The sequence below is a fragment of the Nyctibius grandis genome, chromosome 2, assembly GCF_013368605.1.
Source record: "Nyctibius grandis isolate bNycGra1 chromosome 2, bNycGra1.pri, whole genome shotgun sequence".
Classification (NCBI taxonomy): Eukaryota; Metazoa; Chordata; class Aves; order Nyctibiiformes; family Nyctibiidae; genus Nyctibius; species Nyctibius grandis.
Window position 1 is genome coordinate 107258302 of NC_090659.1, and position 19026 is coordinate 107277327.

Consider the following 19026-nt stretch of genomic DNA (forward strand, 5'->3'; position numbering starts at 1 on the left):
TGATCCCTGTTACAGGAGGTACTCATTGCCATAACTGTCATCCTGCCCAGCAGTTAATCTTGCTCTTCAGGGTCTCTTTCAGTGCTCCTTGGTCTCTTTTCTAGGGCTGTATTGTATTTCCATTGCCTTTCCTAGATCGCTTCCCCTATTTTTCAGTGTGGATGGGATCACAGTAGAAGAAAATGGAGAAGATCTGATCCTTTGAGAAAGGATGTGGGGAGGAGGATGTCAGTCAACCTGTTTGAGATCTTATTGCCCTTCCCTAAGGGAACAAAAAGGATTTTCATCTCTTCTGTAGCAGCCTGATCAGCTTGTCTGTCCTTTCAGAGTTATGTAGGACACATGGACATCATGGAAAAAGATGATGGCGTGATACTGACACTAGATGAAGCAAAACTTGCCTTCATTTTTTGTATGTGTGTTAAAAAACAAACCAAACAAAAAAACCCACACAATCCCCCCCAAACTCTCCCAAATCTGCAAGTTTGACTCTGATTTTAGAAAATGTAATTCTGAAAACCTGCTTTGTATTTTGTACTAAAGTTTCAACAGACATTAGTAACTCAGTCATTTATTCTGAGCAGTATAAAATGGCAGTAACTTGATATTTTTATTGCTCCAGTTCCTTAACAGGGTATGTTTCTGAACTGTAGGAAAGTACAAAATGTTTCCATCTAAATGCTGGATTTCACCTCGCCAAAGTGTTATTTACTTGTAACAGTATCAGGTGGTAGACAGTCTTTCATGTCACTCAAGAGCTAGAGATTTAAGAAGCATCAGATTTCCCACTGGTATGAACTCATAAATTCAAGACAACTAAGAAGTTATCACTTCTTAGATTTTAAGTGAGTTATAGCCCTAAATTCTTTTTTTTTTTTTTTTTTAATTAGATTAGCCTGAAAGTGCGGGTATTTTAACTGATGCTTTTACAACTGCTCTGTAATAAGCTTACTCATCTACTGTCCTTTAGTTGATGGTTTTGAATTCTATTAAAGGTTTTCTGAATATGAATTTAGCACTGTTCTGAAAGCCAGGCACCTGTAGATTTGCTGTAAGATACTTTTATAACTGTATTTTAAATGGAAATTTAAACAAGTTCACACCCTATGAATCAGAGTTAAACTCGTATGGGCGTCATCCTACTCGCTCTAGTCCTCTACTCCTCAGCAGAACAGTGTATGAAAGGACCCCACCTTTATCAGAAGATTCACCTTTACCTTTGCTGACCTACCAGCTACAGACTTATCCTAAATCAGGCCAGAAGGGACTTCAGAGGTTACTTAGTCCAACCCCTGCCCCAAGGCAGGATCAGTCATGCGTAGACAACTCTGTCAAAAATGGGTTGACCTGTTCTTAAAGATCCTCGTGTGATGTGATTCCTTCTCCTCCCCTGTGTTAAGCATTTTAGCATTCAGTGCATACCTACCCCATAGAAAGTCTGTTACTGAAGCCCCAGGATATGAGCATATGTGGCCATGCCTTTCTGTTTTATTTATGTTTTTTTATAATTGTGTTAAATGGTGATAATGTGGCCCCATCATTAACAAGTTGCCAATATGTTTTTCAGTTAAAGGAGCTGCTGTCCTTGTCCTGCTTTTTTACCCTTGGTTTATAGGATTCCAGTTCTTGTTCAGGTTCAAAATAAAGTCTTGGTTGCCAAGGTTGTGTGGCTTGTTTTGAGCTAACTAGAGTTGTTTCACATCTTAAGGAGTCTTTTGTCACCAAACATTTTTGTTAACAATCTGGTATTTGGACATGTGCTTGAAATCATCTTGGAGGAAGTTGCATACCCAGGTATGTGGAATGAATATCTGCAGGGGGAAAAGGGGCAAACAACCTGATGAGCTTCTGTTCCGTTGTGTGTATCACATGTGGTTTGGGTTCCTGCATCACCTCTAAGGGTTACAGGTCAGGTCCCACTTAACCTTGCCTCCCTGCTGTAGTGCACAGTCATGTTGCTCCCACTGGTTTCCCCGTGACCCTGGCTGCTGGGGGCTCGCGTTCTAGTCATGCTCTAACATAATTATGTCAATTATCAGAGTCTATGCTGTTAGTTGTTTTTGTGGGGTTTTTTTGTGATTTTGTTTGGTTTTTTTTCCTTTGAATCTTCCTTATGTTAACTGATCAAAGTGCTGACACCAGAGTGAAAGGTGTGCAGTAGCCTGGGGACTCCTTCAGTAACAGCTGTGTGTACATGTTCCTGTGCTGCATCCCAAACCCATACAGCCGTGTGCAAGAGTGTGTGTCTCCTGCCCAGCTGCTGTCCCTGCCTTTACATTCAGATGAGAGTAATAACACATTCTAAAAGGAGACTGAAGTAAATATGTTTTCTTCCCACCATCTTTGCAGTTTGAAATGATACATTTTTATTTGGCATCTTGTCTTAATATCCTGGTGTACTGGTATGTCCACATACTGTCCATCTTTAAAGTGTGTCAGAATAAGCATCTAAAACTACTTTGCCACTTTTGGAGAGAGCATGATGGAAAAGTCCAAAATACTTGCAGTCAAGTATTTACATTTGAAATATGTAATAATTTTGAATTTTGTGAAGTTACCAAACCTATTGAACGCATGAAAAATTTTAGAAAGAAGCTCTGATTTCCTTAAGAGAAAGTGCATCTTCACCCTTCCAGGACAGAAATACAGACCTAACTCCTGCAGGAGAAGACCAAACTAGCATGTCAATACAGAAGCCTAAATAGAAATAATAATAATTAGAACTGAAATACTAATGATAGTAGTGAGCATTTTAAACACTATTTTGCTTAAAATATAATTTGAATTTGATATGGATTCTATAAAACAGTGGTAATGACAGAAACACAGCAGTCCTTATGCATCCGCAAGTGGAGCAAATAGATGCAGTCTTGCTTTGATAACTCCCGTAACCTCAACTTTGACAGTAGTATTGAAGGGAACGGAATTGGTTGTAAAATTGCAGGGTTTAATTTGCAGAGAGATTATTTTAGCATGTGTACTTTTTCTTTCTGAAGTCAACTAGGTTTTTACAAGAATCTTTTCGTTATTATTTAGATATGGTAAAATTATATGGAATAGTTGTATTTGACTGTACAGTTGCTAGCTATAGTAATAATGCTTTGAAATCTGTTTCACTTAATTAAATTTCCAAGTCTTCTTTTCAGGTTCTTTTAATGTCTGTCTTTATACAGATAACCTGAATGCTGTTTAAAATCCACAGGTCCTTGCTTTATGTAGGTTTATGTTAATCAGGCTTTGTTTTAGAAATACAGCGTTCTAAAATGACTTGGTAGATTGAAAATAAAACAAGTATGCCTGAAGTCTTTTCTGGGAAGTTCTTTTTCTAGTGGATTATAGCTACAGAAGATAATGAAAGTGTTTGTATAAATGGATTAAGCACTAAAACTTTCAAAAAAGCTGCTTTTCTGAGATTCAGAATTCTGTCTCTTAATCCTCTGAAGATCTTCATATTCCCACAAAAAGCTGGACATAATGTGGTTCCTGTTGCAGGAGTGCTGACAGTCTGGGTCCAGCTTGTGAGATAGTTTGGTGCTCTGAAAGCTGCTGCTATGTCTTCATTCTACGAGAGCAGAGGATTGCTGTCACTTGACTCTGGGAACTGTTCTACAGAAGTGCCTCAAAATTGTCAGCTAAATTGCAGCACTGAAAAGCTGAGACCACTTAAAATGCTGTAATTATATGTGTATAAATAGAGGAACAGAGCCAGGATTTGTGGCATGTTTGGAGATTCTCACTTAACTGCAGAAGTTGAAGAGAGTCCTTGTAGCAATCAAAGTAGTTAAGGCTTCTAAACAGTTTACCTGCTACTTGAAGCCCTCAGTTGTGGTTAGGGCAAGGGCTACAAGGCACTCTTGCTGTAGCACCTGCAGCATGGCAGTGAAGTACAGCTGTTGGGGATTAGGTGGTGCAAAACGAAGGTAGGAGAGGAATAGCTGCCTATAGTGTTCATTACATGCTGTGAGCTAGCACCCACAGAGCTCTGCCTCTGTTTGAATGAGGAACCAGTTGAGAGCTCATGGGTCAGGGTTAACAGGCCCACCAATGTGAAAGACATTGTGGTAGGCGCCTGCTACATACCACCTGATCAGGAAGAAAAGGCCTTCTTCAGACAACTGGAAGAAGCTTTACATTCATAGGCCCTCATCTTCATGGCGGGGCTTCAACTACATCGGTATCTACTGGAGGGGACAGCACAGAAGAGCACAAAAAATTTGGGAGGATTCTGGAATGCATTCGTGATAACTTTGTGATGCAGGTGGTTGGGGAGCAGAAGAGGAGATATGCTGTGCTGGACCTCATACTTACAAACAAGGAAGAACTGGTTGGAGATGTGAAGGTTGGGGGGAAGCCTTGGCTACAGTGACTATGAGATGGTGGAGCTGAGGGTCCTCAGAGGAGAAGGAAGACAAAAAGTGGGATCACAGCCCTTGCCTTCAAGGGAGACAACTGTGGCCTGTTTAGGCCAAAATCTGCTTGGAAGAATCCCATGGCATGGGATGCAGTCCTGGAATGAAGAGGAGTCTAGAAGAGCCGGTCTAGGAGATCTCAAGATTGATCTGTCTGCACTTGCAGGAATTTACATTATCATGAATCTTCATATTAAGATTGCTAGGGAAGAAATATTTTCTTGATTATGTTTTGAATATGCAGCAGCCAGAATCTAATCAGGAGGTGGGAACTCATCATTGTGCAACTGTGGCTTTGACTTCTTTATTCAGCAATTCCTTATTCTTGGTGACTACCATCAGACTCCATACTTGCTATAGAGAGGGCTCGATGCTGGTCCCTGTGACAGCATCTCCAGATGCTCTTACAGAAAGTAGTTTGCTTGTTGCTGAATGGTTGCTAATCTTTGACCTTCTCCAAACCACTTTAGATCTTTGGCTTTCATCCTATACTGCCATGCTTGTATAGGACAATACCACTTATTTTAGGACCATACCACTGTGTTGCAGTGCTTTACTTCAGGCTATGCTTTGTTTCTTTCACCTCCCAGTGCTAATAAATCCATGGCCTTGGCAGCGATTCCCATTGCTAGTGTAAGGAGAGGATATTGTGCAAGATGGTGTTTTGGGGAGTGTTTGCCTAGAAGGTGGTACAGATGAGTTGCTACCTTGGCATATCTGAGAATGGATAGGAAGAACCTGGGTAGATGCCAATATTTAAATACAGGTAAATGAAGTTGTGCACTTAGATGAGTGTGGACGTGTGTGAGAGCGCAGATGGTGGATAGCATGATGGGAAAGGCCTGTACAAAACCACAGACACTGCATTTAAACAGATAAAACTCCCTTGCTTTCCATGTACAGCTATTCAAGGGGTTGTGTCATGTGAGTGCGGCTTTCTAATTAGGGGCAACTAGACCTCAGTCACCTTGTCTGGGTACCAGTGTTGCCTGCTAGGGAGAGTCTAGTATGTGTTTATCTTTGAATAGTTTTTCAAGAGTTCATAGGCTGGTAAAGTAGCTGCTATGTGTTCTCTGAAGATTTGTTTGAATAGTGTAATACCTGTTACCTTTAAGCCTTTAATTCAATACAGCTCTTCAAGGAGGTGGGTTTTAAAAATTAACAACTGTCATGTTCTGATCAGGCTGTTAAAGATACCTAATAAAGTTCAAATTGGAAGTCAGATTAGTAACAACCTTGTTCAGGTGCTCAGACCTTGGAATAAAGAGGTACTGTTCACTGCAAAACTGAGAAGTGTGATCCCCTCTACAAAAAGGGCACAGAAATATACAGTGTCACTTAAAATGCGTAGAGGTGTGTGCTAACCTTTTTGCAGTGATTCTTTGAGAGAGACTGTGGTAGCTTTAAAACCGTATCTTATCTGCTTACTGTTTGATCTTCTCTTTCTCAGGGTAAACAGAATAGCTTCAGACCTCTCCAGGCTCCATAACTGACAGCAAGTGAGGTTCCTGCTTAATGGATTGTTTAGAGCTTAATTTTCCCCCTGTTCTTCAGGGAATTGGTGTCTCTAAGAAAATAATTGCATGCTTGATGAGGACAGAAACTTTATTGCAGTGGTCCAACAATCTGAATACAATTGTGACACTATGCGAGAAACTTCAAGCAAATGGCTCATTCAGAAACCTTACGTAACCGTGGCAGGTTTGAGTTTCCAGCAGATTTGAGTTTGCCTTTTTGATTATCATCTGATGTGAGAGGAGGCTTCGAGTTTCAAGTTCACAATAAACCTATTCAGAGCAACTCTTTTATTAGCTTGAACAGTATCTGCAGAGTTCTCTTCATCTTTGGCTTTGCTAAAAGAAACTATTTAAACTTAACCAGCAAACAGGGATCCTGGAATTACAAGCAGAGTATCGTTTTGATTTGATAAGGCAGTCTGTTACTTTGTGCTCTATCCGGAGTTCTTAAATGCCCCTATTTCTCTCTTCTGCATCGCAGAACTTTTAGTACTGTTCCGTGCAACTTGCGTATTTTTTAAGACTTCAGATTACTTTTAACCCATTTACTGGGTTAAAAACTCTGGCCCTGGGCATATCTGCCACAGAGTCTGTCTGAAGCTGCAGGTATTAAATGTAAATTTTGCATTATATTAAACGTGAATTTTGCATTATATTAAATGTATAGTCTTTTTCCCTACCCTCATGTGCAGTTCAGCATAACAGGGAGGACAGAATGAAGTACTGACAGGTGGGAGAAGGTTAGCATTGGAAAAGAGCAGGTACTTTCTGTGTGTGTTAAGGGGGGAAACCTGAGGTTTTGAAAGTTTGGGATCATGTTTGGATTTTTTTAAACCTTTCCAAAAAACCCAGAAAACCAGCTGGCTTTGTTCCCCTGTTTTCTTGTAGACTGAAGTCTTTCCAGTTGATTGTGGGACCCACTGTAGTTATTCTCCCATGTCCCTGTTGCTCCCAGACTGGTAGACTTCTGCATGCTCTCCTTCAGGCAGTTCCTGGGGATAACTTTGAAATTCTAGTGACTGTAGATTGTGGCTCGTCTCATACGTGTGAAATTTCATACAACACTACAGAGCTGAACATGCTGAGTAGTTTGGAAGAAGTTCTGATAGCGTGCACTCTACTTCAGAAATCTTTCTCAGAGTTGAAGTGAATGGAGATATTTAAGCTTTTTAAGTGTGAGGGTCAGAGAGGTGTTTCAGTGCAGGTTCCAGAACTGTTCCTTAGAATCTCTGCCATGGTTCTGGAGTTTTGTAAGTTTGTCTTTTTGAGATACACCTATTCATTTCCATCTTGTCTGAGAGAGAATACTGACTTCTAACATGTGAGATTCTCTTAAAAAAAATGGAGACCAGTTCTTATTCCTCCATACTGTGTTATCTCTGTGCGTGAGGTAGAAGTCTATATTTTAGACAAAGCAGAATCATTTGTTTTATGTTAAATCTGTTGTGTGTGGTGGTCCATCTTCTGCTGTAGAGAAACTATTGGGCTTTCCATTTCTTTATGTGTGGGAAGGTATTTTTGTGTTATGGCTTACTGCTATATCTAGGCTGATTAAAATAGATGCTTTGTGCTGAGTTCCTAGGTGTCAAGGTGGGATCAGTGAAGTCTGAAATATATGGATAAATACTATTGAATCAGAAGACTTCTAATACTGATTTTTTTGTTGTTTTTTTATTCCAGGAATGTACTCCAGAGAACTTGGAACTGAAAAAGAAGATTTTCAGTCAGTTAGATCTTATTGTTGGTGACAATGTTATCTTGAGCAGCTCAACCTCTTGTCTCTTACCCAGCAAATTGTTCACTGGCCTTAAACATGTTAAGCAGTGTATTGTGTCACATCCTGTAAGTATGATGGCATGTTTTGTTTTTGTAGTAGTAGTAGTAGTACAGGTGTTTAACTAAACTGCATCCCAAACTCTTCCCTACAGACTGAGAGATACAGAAGGGTATTTGGAGTGCTTGTGTGCCATCATTAGTGTGCCGGGGCCTGACTTATTAGAAAAGCTTTAGTTTGGTCATTCTGTGAGCAGCAGCATCATCTACTAAAATGAGAGGATGTGCGCATGTTTCATACTGTTGGCTCAAGATACGTTCTGTGTAAGCTGTTGTGCTCATATTGTTGTGTGTAACTCAAACTACTGGCTCTCAAAATGTAGGAATTCCGTGTTTTGAAGACAAACCTATAAAATTCCCTACTTTCTTCTTATGGCATCATTAGTCTTTTCTAGTATCCTTTTTCAGCTCCTGCTGGGTAACAGTAAGGATCCAAAGAGTGAGCTGCATATGCTTGTCAGGTAATGTCAATGAAGGATGGAAGCTTTTGACTCTGGTTTCTTCAGACTTCTGATGCAGAAGCAGTATACTTGAAGAGGAAAATCAGGTGGATGAAATGGAACAAATTGTACTTGGAGCTGAATTTGCATGCTTTTTGACCAGCTGGGACAGGGCAGTGATGCAGAAATGATGTGACTAGAGGTGGCAGCAGAACCTCAAAATGCTGAAGGGCACCTGTGAGCTTTTGTAGAGGTCTATGTGGGGCTGCCAAACAGCAGTTTATCACATTTCTCCTCAGCATGGAAGAGCACTTTGTCTTGATCCCTGGGATTCTTACTGCTTCTGTTTTCCACTACTCAATAGCTAAGAATTTGTCAGCCTAATGTCTGGTGTTTGACAGATCAGTTAAGAGGACTGCTGTTCTGAAGGTTTGCAGTATCTGGAGAAAGGTACTGCTCTGCTGTCTGCAATTTGGTAATTACATATTGTCTCTCCAGGGCATCCCTCAGGGTGTAAAATAAATGTCAGTTCCCTGGGCACGCTCAAGAGTGGCCATATGAACACAAAAATACAGCACAACTTTACTGTAATGTCTCTACAGCTACCTGTAGCCTGATGCTACAGTATCAAAGCGTTTAGTCAGTCACCTTCTGACACCCCTCCACCACTACCATTGTGCCTTGGGGTGACTGGGAAGCAAAAGGAACAAAAGGATTGGTGTCTTTCTGTATAAGTAGTTTTCATCCCCTTTTAATTAAAAAAAAAAAAAAAAAAAAGTCAAACTTAAAGTATGAATCTGTGCCTAATTTAGCCTTCCTCCAGTCTAAAATTCTGTAGTTCCTTATCTCGTATTTTCTGGGTTATAACTTTCTGTAGTGCAAGTGAAGAGATAATGTCTCTTCTAGACTTCCGTAATAAGTAACTATAGCTATGATTTTTTTTTTTTTTTAACCGGTTCCTTGACTTCTGCCTGTTCTCTGTTTGTCAGTCTTTGATTTTACATTACTCTTTCTTACTGTTTTCCCAAGTTGGTCTGTACCAGTGGAATTATTTAGTCTGAGCTGCAGTCTTTAAAGGAGCCACTTCTGAAACTAGGTTTTATCAGATCTGGAAAGATAGCTAGTCCCTGCATAAATATTTTCTAGGTTGCTGTTGTAAGGATATATGTATTTTTCTAAAGCAAATACTCTGGAGTGCCGTAAAATGTCTAATTGTTCTGAAATGGCTTTGCAATCCAGATGAGACTATTTTCTTAGTAATCTCAGCTTCACTCAAAGGGGAGTGTACTGGAGAAGCTGTGAGCCAGTGTATTCTTCCAGGAGCCTTTCTGCATCTGTTATATCGGGAAATATGCTTGCTTTGTAGTAGTTGTTGGCTTTTGGTGTTTTTTGGTTTTAACCATGGCCTTGAGCATGGCCTTAACCTAACATCTTGAACACACGACAGTAGGACATGGGGAATGATGGCTGCAGGAGGCAAGCAGCTCTGAAAGACACTGTGAAACAAGAAGTGTGGAATTTGATATACTAGAAAAATTAAAAGCTAAAGTTGTAAAGTGTCTGGCACTGGTGAGTGTATTGAGGAGAAATTAAATGAAATGCTCAAAGGGCAGAAGGAACTTATCCCTTTGCTTAACATAGCAATAGGTTCAGTAATTAGAAAAAATAAATGAAATCTCATAGCACAGGTGTATGATAGAAATGCATGCACTACTTGCAGGTACAGCTGTTCTCTGCAAGCAGTTTCAGGCAGTGTATCATCAGAGGTTTTCTACGGAGCAGTTAATTTCTCGTGTACTGTATGTGCGTGCTGTGTCACACAGCTAGAAATATGGAGCTAGAGGAGGCTGTGTGCCATCGAGTGAGGTTCTTTGCCGTACAGGAAACCATGCAATCAAATCACCTTAAAAATGTATTAAGCTCTGTTAGATTTTTTTTTTTTTAACTCCACTACTCCTGTTGGAAGTTGTTCATGTCTTCTAATTTTTGTTCCAATCTTATTAACAATCCATTAAAATTAATTTGATGTTTGTTGGCAGTTTTTGGGTAGCTTAATTCTTTCTCTGTGTTTACTTTGTCGTATCCTTTCTTAGCTTTTGTTTTGTTAGGCTGAGTAAGGTGAGCTCTTCTGCTCCCTGAAGAAAGGCTTTGCATTCCCTTTCTCATTTTTAGAAACCTTCCCCCACCCCCAATTTCATCCACATTTTACCACTTTTAGTTTTTACCAAAATCTGTTATCTCACTCCTAAAAAATTGTCTTCCTAAGTCTCCTCAGTGTGCTCATGAACACACCCGTATACTCCCTGTGCCAAGTTCATGAAATAAAATATTTCAATAAGATGACTGTCAACACTGATCTTGGAAGAAATTTATAATAGCCTCAGTCTCTCTCAACAGTTAAGTTTTCCTCTTCCTGAGCAGAACCTGTGATATACTTAAGGGTTAGAAAAGCCTTCAGAGAACTTCTTGGTGCTTGCAGTGTTTTGGATCTTGCTAAATTGCCTGGCACCACACCTGTGATGGTGTCCATCATGGTGTTCTCAGCATTGGTGGTGGCACTGCCAAAGAGACTGATGTGAGAAAGGTCATATTGAAACATAAGGCACTTTAAAGAGAATGAAGTGTGTTACATTAGTAGTTAGAGCAGATGCAACTTACATCAGGTTATATGTTGGTCACACCCTACAATAAAAGGAACTGTAAGTACTGAAAAGAAAGACCATGCAGAGAGGAAAAACTGCTTGCACCTTGCTGTGACTAAATCTTGTACTTGTGTTTATGTGAGCACAGTTAAGAGCAGTTGACTATAAGGGAGCATGGTGAAAGCATCAGCACTTAATTACCATCCTTTAAATGTCCATGTTATTTCTGTTAGTAATTTATGATATGTTAGCTCCTTCTGTTGTCTGGAAACTAGACCGAGAGCTGAGTTTAACATCTTAAGAATATGGCTGAAGGACTGCTGCTTTTGGAAAGAACATGCAGGCAGTGTTACTGCCTGTAACACAATGACCTGAAGAACTTTTAGCTGTTTCTAGGATATTCTTTAGAATTTTTTGTTTATTACTTCAAAAATACATTACACAAAGGTCTTGACTTGATAAGAAGTTACATTTGGGAAGAGTCAGGGAGAGGTAATTTTTTTTTTTTACAGTAGGTACAGTGTTTGAAGGTAACCTGTTCTGCAACTTTATTGAAGTATGTTTTATGTGATATCTGTTACTATGTTTAGCATATATTTACAGGCTTGGGCCAGTAGCAGCTTATCTGTTAAGTGTTGCATCTTACAGGTGGTGTTTAATAATAATTTTGTTATAAAGTTCCAAATATCTAAAAGGAAATGCCTTGCTTCATTTGGAAAGACAGGTGGTGGCCATATGTTGTACAACAACAAACAGCCTGAATATTGAGAAACCATCGGTTACTCAAGTCAGTATAAAGTCTTCTAGTACTGTTTGAGTGCTATCATCTTTAGTGTAGCTCCATGAACTTTGCTGGGGTTAAACAGAGTTAGATTTAATGCAAGATTGATTGTTTTTAATTTGAATTAATACACCAGCTTTTCTTGGATTGGTGAAGTTTTTCAGGGTCTGAACATCAGGCTTACTGTGTTCACTGGAAAATGTCCATGCTAGTAGCAAGCTATAACGATGCTTTATATTAACTTGTTCTGTTAATCTGTTGATGTTGACATTCTTTTGTGTTTCTTCTTGAGGTAAATCCACCTTACTTTGTGCCGTTGGTTGAAATTGTTCCTCATCCAGAAACAGATTCTTCTACTACAGAGAGAACATACGCCCTGATGAAGAAGATTGGTCAATCTCCTGTCAAACTTAACAGAGAAATTGAGGGGTTTGTTCTGAATCGGCTCCAGTATGCAGTGATAAGTGAAGCCTGGAGACTTGTGGGTGTATGTATATGTTTTTTTTCTGATTTCTACACACACACACTGCCAGTTTGTAGATGTGACAAGCAAGACTGGATATTTAAATTTCCTATAAATTTGTGTCATCTTTGTTTAAAATCTCCCTTATGAACATGAAATATATATTAACATGTAAATTAAAAACAGCAAGAAGTGATGTCAGTTATAAATAGCAAAGACTGACGAAAACAAAGTCATACGATCATAGCAACTATCCTTTATTCTGCTTTCTTTTCAGAATACTTTCATTTTAAGGACAATCAAAAGAGCAATCTTAAAAGCACAGAATTCAAAATACTGATTTTTCTTTTTTTCTAGGTTGTCTCAACATTTCCTGTTAATTTCTGAATGTTGCTGGCCTACTGTACAATGGTTCTGAAAATAATATTTTAAATGGTTTTCTCTTTGGCCGTTCAGGAATTGCACTCATAGGTTCAACAGTTATTTGATACTTGTAGGTAAAGACAGATCTCTCCTCCTACCCATTCAGACTTGTAGCTGAGAATCACTTGTTTGTGCCCCTTCAGCTTTTCCCACAGTTACCTGTTCTGTGCTGCAAAGTCTGATCTTTCATCAGGAAGAGCTGCGTTACAAGTCTATTGCTATTCTGTTGAGAAGGATTCAGCTGGGCTTGAGTAGGGCATACATTTTTGTCATGGAGAGTGTTTTGATTTTTTGAGCTGTTTAAAATAACCATGTATGCAAATGTAGGTAAAGATCTTAAAACTAAGGTAATGTTATCATATCATAAACAAAGCAACTCTTTTTCCAAAGTAGTATCTAAACATAGTTGCTGAACTGATTTTGCTTACCTCTCGTTAGCTTCCACTAGCAATACAATACAACATGAAGGAGGTGGTGAATAATAATAAGTAAATCAATTTTGTTAGGAAGGAACTGATCTTCTACTGGAGATGTTTATTTAAAGTAAAACAGTTTCTGTTATTAAAAAAGTTAATACAAATTCTTAAGTATATTATAAGAAAAATCCCTTCAGAAAGCTGTAATCATGTTGAAAGACAGGGTAGAATGGATAGTAAGCTCTAAATTGTTTTTTAAACCCCAATAACCCCAGATGAAAAAAAGATTTTTAGAATAAAAATGTAAAAATGACTACTAAAAAATGTGAACAAGGAAGGTAAGTTCATGGTGAAAAAGCTAACTGAACTGCAGTGTTCATTGTTAAGGAGGTTCCCACACCTTGAAGGGAAGGGATCTGATGTAGAAGTAGAACAAGTCATGCTAAGAACAAGATTTTTGAAGCAGGAAAGAGTACATGACTAATGGCAGACTGTGAAGGAGAAATGGAACTTATCCGAGAATCCCAGAACGCAAATATGAAGTTGATGAAATACTGATTTTATTACCTTTTTACACACCAACTAGTTATAATACTGCAGAAACAGAAGTTGGTACTTAGGTGTCGAGTTCTTTTAAAAGAGTTCAAAGCATTGTCGGGAAACTGTGGACCAGTACGTCTGATAATGTATAGGCATATCAATACAATACCCTTCATCAGCACAGGTATCCAGGGAAGTAATGCCTCAAAAATACAGCAGGATTCTCTCATATCTCTGAGAGGCATAAACTGAATTGTGGAAGTCACTGCTATAGAAACCTAGGATGCTAAAAATATGAATGGGTTCAGGGAACATTTAGACACACTCATGTTAGAGGAAAATCATGCAGAAGCAACCTTCAGCTGTCGAAGTCTCAAAGACTGGACTGCTGGGAGCTGAGGCAATGTATTTCATTGAAAGCATCACTCTGTATTTGGTCTTTGGTTATGGAAAGAGCGTAAGAACACTTCATGGACCTACTATTGGAAAAGAGGTGTTGATTTGAGGTGAACCTCTAGTATGAACCTGTATGGAGGCTTTTTGTGTGTGTGGTGGTATATGAATAGTAACAAAATAGTGCTTGAAGCACTGACAGGTAATGAAAGTCGCTTTTATTGTGCATCATCAAAGTTTCCAAGTTTTTGTATAATTTTACTGCATTTCAGGCAAATACGCATTTAAACTGTAACAACTTTGATGTCTGTATTTCCATTCCAAAAGCCTGTACAAATACCAGCTATCAAAGGTGTATAGTTTCAGCTGTGTGACTTCAGGCTACACACTGCCTTTGATGGGATGAGAATCACTGCAGATAGGTGAGAGCTGCAGGCCTGGGGCAGTTTCTGTGTTTCTACTGTTGTGCTGCCAGCTTAGCAATTTCTATTGCAAGTCATGTTCTTTTGGTGTTTCCACTTTCAAAGTGGGGGAAAAATACTTCTTGCTTCTGATTAAGTCACTTTTCAGTCCTTATTGTTGAAAACATCAGCATCCCCTACTCTCAGTCTTTGAGAGACTCCTAAAAATCAAGTTTCACTCACATTGATTCCTTCTGTAACAAAAGTGTTCCTTACCCTAAGAAGCACCGGGGGTGGAAGATAAACTATGATATTAGCAGGAGGGACATATTAATAAAGCATTCTTGTCCAAAATGACCACACTGTTAATCCTTTTGTGGTTAGATATGTAAATGGCATGTATTGGATGAGGCAATCCAAGTCAGCTTGGATGCAGAACACAGACTTTCTTATGAAATTACTTATGAACACTGTGGTATTTTGTTGCTAATAATTGTATATTGCTTTTTACTATTGTGAAAGAACAATGAGACAGAACCATAAAACGTAATTTCAACGTTACTTGTCTCATTAGTGGTTATAAAGGTCTGAACAAGTATTTTTATATGCCTGCAGTTACATGTTGTAAATGGATCAGTGATCCTATTTCTATTACAAGTTTTCTTTAATTTTAACACGGTGAGTGCTTGAGAAAAATCTGTGGTGTGGCTGGAGGACTGTTCTATTTGCACTGCAGTGCATCAGTTCTTTACCACATAATAAGGACATAAATATTCTGCATATAAACACTACATGTGAACCAGGAGCGAAACGTAGCAGCAGTCTCAAAGTGTTTTGAAGCTACTTGAAATGATCTTAAATCAGTCCCTTTATGTAAACATCTATCTGTTTTCTTGAGGACTTTGCTGAGATGCAAGTTTGAAAGTTCTCATCTATGTCCTCACCTCATAAATATTTCTAGTAATGCCAGGGGAGTGATCTTATACACGCACACGTGTGCACATACTCTTTTATCGAAGTCCAAGTTCAGACATCTTTGCATGGACAGTTTTTTGGTTTTTTTTTTGGTCCGTTGAGCTTATTTTATTCAAGAAAATACTGGAAGCTTCTCCAATAGAAGTATTAATGTACTGTTAAAAAAGGCGTTGGTAGTAGGACAGACATGCAGGTACAGCTGTACTAACAACATTTATCTGGAAAACTTTGTCACAAATGGACTGAGCAGCTTGCAGGATATGTTTTAGTTCCCAAATGTAGCTCGGCAACTGACGACCTGCCAGTCTGTCTCTTTAGCAGTGCTGTGTTGGGATGGGTGATGGTTGAGGCATGGGACAGGGATCATATGATGAAAGAAGGGCTCTGATACAGAGCATGAACAGGAACGTGGGGCTGTATAGAGATTAATGTGGTAAATATAGCTACTTTCTGGATGATGCGTGGGGCTCACCAACTTCTGCCCTCTGGGTCCAAGAGTAGGAGAAGCTATAACAGCCAGAAATCTGAGGTGAGGCCCTGCCAGCAGGTTGGGTTCAGGCTCAGATTCCACATGCAAATTGCATGTGGGCATGGATGCTGGAGCAGAGAGAGCATAATTCAGGGCAAAGTGATGAAAGTATCAATGAGAAACCTGGGTATTGGGATATACTTTGTCTTTGCCAAAGGTGCAGGGGTTCCCACGGGCATACGCAGGGAGACTGGGATTTTGAAGCTGGGCACAAAATGAATGCTGTGAATGCAGGGCTGGACCAAATGCGGGAGTGGAAAGTACAGTTAAGGTGGTGAAAAATTAGGAGGCCTGAAGGTTGAGATCCCTATTTGTAGGAAAGTAGGAGAATGAAAACTTATCTGGAGACATACAGTTGGGTGCTGAGGACTTTGGCCAAGTGGATAATTAGGAATGCAGATTTAAGGATGCAGAAGTTTGGCTTTACAAGAACTTAGAAGCAAAGACCATAGATTCATTTATGGGCCTAAAAGAAGTGATTCAAGCAAGTGCTCTCCTTTGAGGCAAGACTACTACAATGAGATGTTTCATTTTGGATCCAAGTTAGTATTTTGTGTGACAAGATGTCTTTTTGAACATTGTTTTTACTTGCAAGTCACGAGCACTTGGGCAATGCAGGTGTTTGTGGCAGGAACTTTTTGTGTCAGTTATCTCTGTCTCCCCATACTCCATGTTTATTCCATGAAAAAGCAGATACTGGGAACACTCCAGTCTGTCTCTTTAAGGTCATGTATCTGAGAACTTTCTGTAGGACCACACAGAGTGTGTGAGACTGACGTTCTTGTAGGTTTCTTATTTATGTTTTTTATTCTTAGGTCTCTTGTAGAAGTGTTGCAAAGCTGATTATGATGCAAGTAAAAGAAGTATTGTGAGATGCTGAGGTTGAAGATCCTCTCTTCTCAACCCTAAATTTTGATATTACAAGTTTAGAACCATTAGAATAATCTGTAGCCAGTAATAGGAAAAATATCTCAAACCGCTTTCTCTGTTATTCCCTGTTACCATTTATCTACTTCCTCGTGCCTCCATTGATAGTGGTCACTGGTATATCCAATTTGGTCATAACTCCTTGGATCAGAGACTTACTGCCTGTATTTGCCTGGGAAGCACTCTGTGCACTGCTGACACTGCCACTTCTATGCTCTTACCAGTACCAATGCATTCTAGAGTAGCTTGGGATTATGCTGCAAAAGAGTGTTAGTTAAATAGCTTGACTTTGTCTTGTTCTGAAGGTAGAATTTTGTTGACTTCATCTAGAAAATAACAACCAAACAGTTTCACCAATTCTTTAGATCAGAAGTCTCAAACCTTGCTCTGAATATCTAGGACTGTCCTTTTACTGTGGATTGCTGAGTGGAAGCTCATCTTGGTGAAATATTTTTCTAAGCATCTCCTGGAATTTGCAAGGAGGTCATGAAATACAGCAGCAGAGATAATGAAGTGAACATGGCAGTTTTTCAGCCCTTATCTGATTTAGGAGTTTCAGCTGCGTTTAAGAACCTGCTAAAACTATTTTGCATGATGGGTTGTATGATAAGTATCTTAAAGAATCTCTGTTTTCCTCTGTATAAGTTTTTGTTACTGTCTTAATGTATTTTTTCTTTAGAAGTGGATTTTCTTTTAGGTTATAGTCATTGTAAAAGACAAGAATGGGCAGCTCTGCCATTTTTGTTAGTCTTTTGGAAAATAAATGGACATACAGCCAAACCATGACTGTTTTAGTTTGTTTTCACAGCAATCAGATGCATTGGCTTCAGTCCCTAATTTATGTACCTCTCCCTTCTCAGGTGACTAGCTTGGCAGTCCTTAAATGCTGGCAAGACTTTTAAAATTCCAAATTCCTTGTTATTAGTAATTGTATTATAGAGGACTTTTCCAAAAGATCAAAGATAAGGTACAGGGTCAAATATCTAGTTACAGTGCCCCATAAAAGGGGGATATCATAAAAGGAAGTTTAAAGGGCCAGGGAGAAAAATGGTGTTGATACTAAGTGTTTCTTACAGGGTGAGGTGAGGTGCCATGGAAGAAGAAAGATAAAGGCCAGCAAAGTAAGGAGGTATGAAGTGTGTAGGACAACAGGTTTCTCAAACATGATGAAATGGAAAGAAATAGAGCTGGTAGAGGAATCCAGGAGAAAAGTAATGTGCTCAAAATGACAGGACTGGGAAAAGATCAGGCGTGGATGGAAGGGACTTGATTGAATTGATAGTGAGGAGAATGGTGTAACAAGTGCTGCTGAGAGAGAATGCATATATTAGTGGCAATCAGCAAAAAAAATACTGGATTTGAGAGGTACAGAGGATGAAGTGGCAAATTTGGAGACAGAAAGTGTGTAGTCCTGGAGGGAGTGGACTCCAAAATAACTCTATAGACAGACTGGAGTAGGAGAACATGATGAATTGGTAGCATGAGAAAAAGTAAGATAGTTTTTTTTTAGCCATGCCACATTTAATATGATTACAAACCAAGTCGGTGACAGCAGTTGCGATGTGGGTGTGACTCACAGATGTAAAGGCTGTTGATTAAAACCAAGCAGGCTGGGTCAGGGCCTAAAGGTGGAGACTGCAGAACCACCACAGGTTTTGGAAATGAGAAAAGGGTCCATGCATAGTGAGAAGCACTAATAAAATACCAAAGGAGCATTAGGACAATACTGTGGCATCACAGGAGGTTAAAATCTCCAGGAAGGTGAGATCGTGGTATATAAATGGTGTCATAAGAAGTGTGGAGGATTCTGAGCTAGTGTAGATCTTGAAGTTTGACTGGCCATTGGGGTCACTGTGGATTTTAATGGAATTTATTTTAAATTAAGATCTTAATTCTGTAGCTGTGAAAGCTTCTGGTGAACTCTAACACACTTCTTCCCTCTGACAAGTGCTCAAAGGGAAGGCTTACAAAGAAGGGGTTACCCAGGATGCAGAGGATGAAAAATCCCCTTGGTAAGATTGTTTCACACCTAGACTTAATGAAACTGAGTTGGGACTCTTTGTTGTTTACTTCTTAGCATAAACACTGATCCTTGTGGAAGACACCTGGCTGACCTTGCACCCACCCTGCTGAATCATTCCACCAACTTATGAACTCCTTAACATCAGTGGAAGCAGGGTTATTCCCTAGGGGAAGATGGTCTAACTTGTTTCTCATTATGTGTTTTTAATTTCTGAAGAGAAAAAGTAAAAGGCTTTTCTTTAAGAGGGTATATGTGACAAGGAGAAACTGAGAATAATATATCCCTCAACTGAAGGGATCTGTCATGTTTTCGTT

At 39.3% G+C, this 19026-nt stretch overlaps 1 protein-coding gene across 3 annotated transcripts in view; it reads left to right on the forward strand.

Moving 5' to 3' along the window:
* The window catches only part of CRYL1 (crystallin lambda 1), a 71916-nt gene that overhangs the window by 28518 nt on the left and 24372 nt on the right, over window positions 1–19026 (forward strand). For all 3 annotated transcript variants that reach the window (XM_068395622.1, XM_068395621.1, XM_068395620.1), the window contains 2 exons: window positions 7607–7768; window positions 11915–12109. In XM_068395622.1, the coding sequence (XP_068251723.1) occupies window positions 7607–7768; window positions 11915–12109 (357 nt within the window). The remainder of the gene's footprint in view (window positions 1–7606; window positions 7769–11914; window positions 12110–19026) is intronic.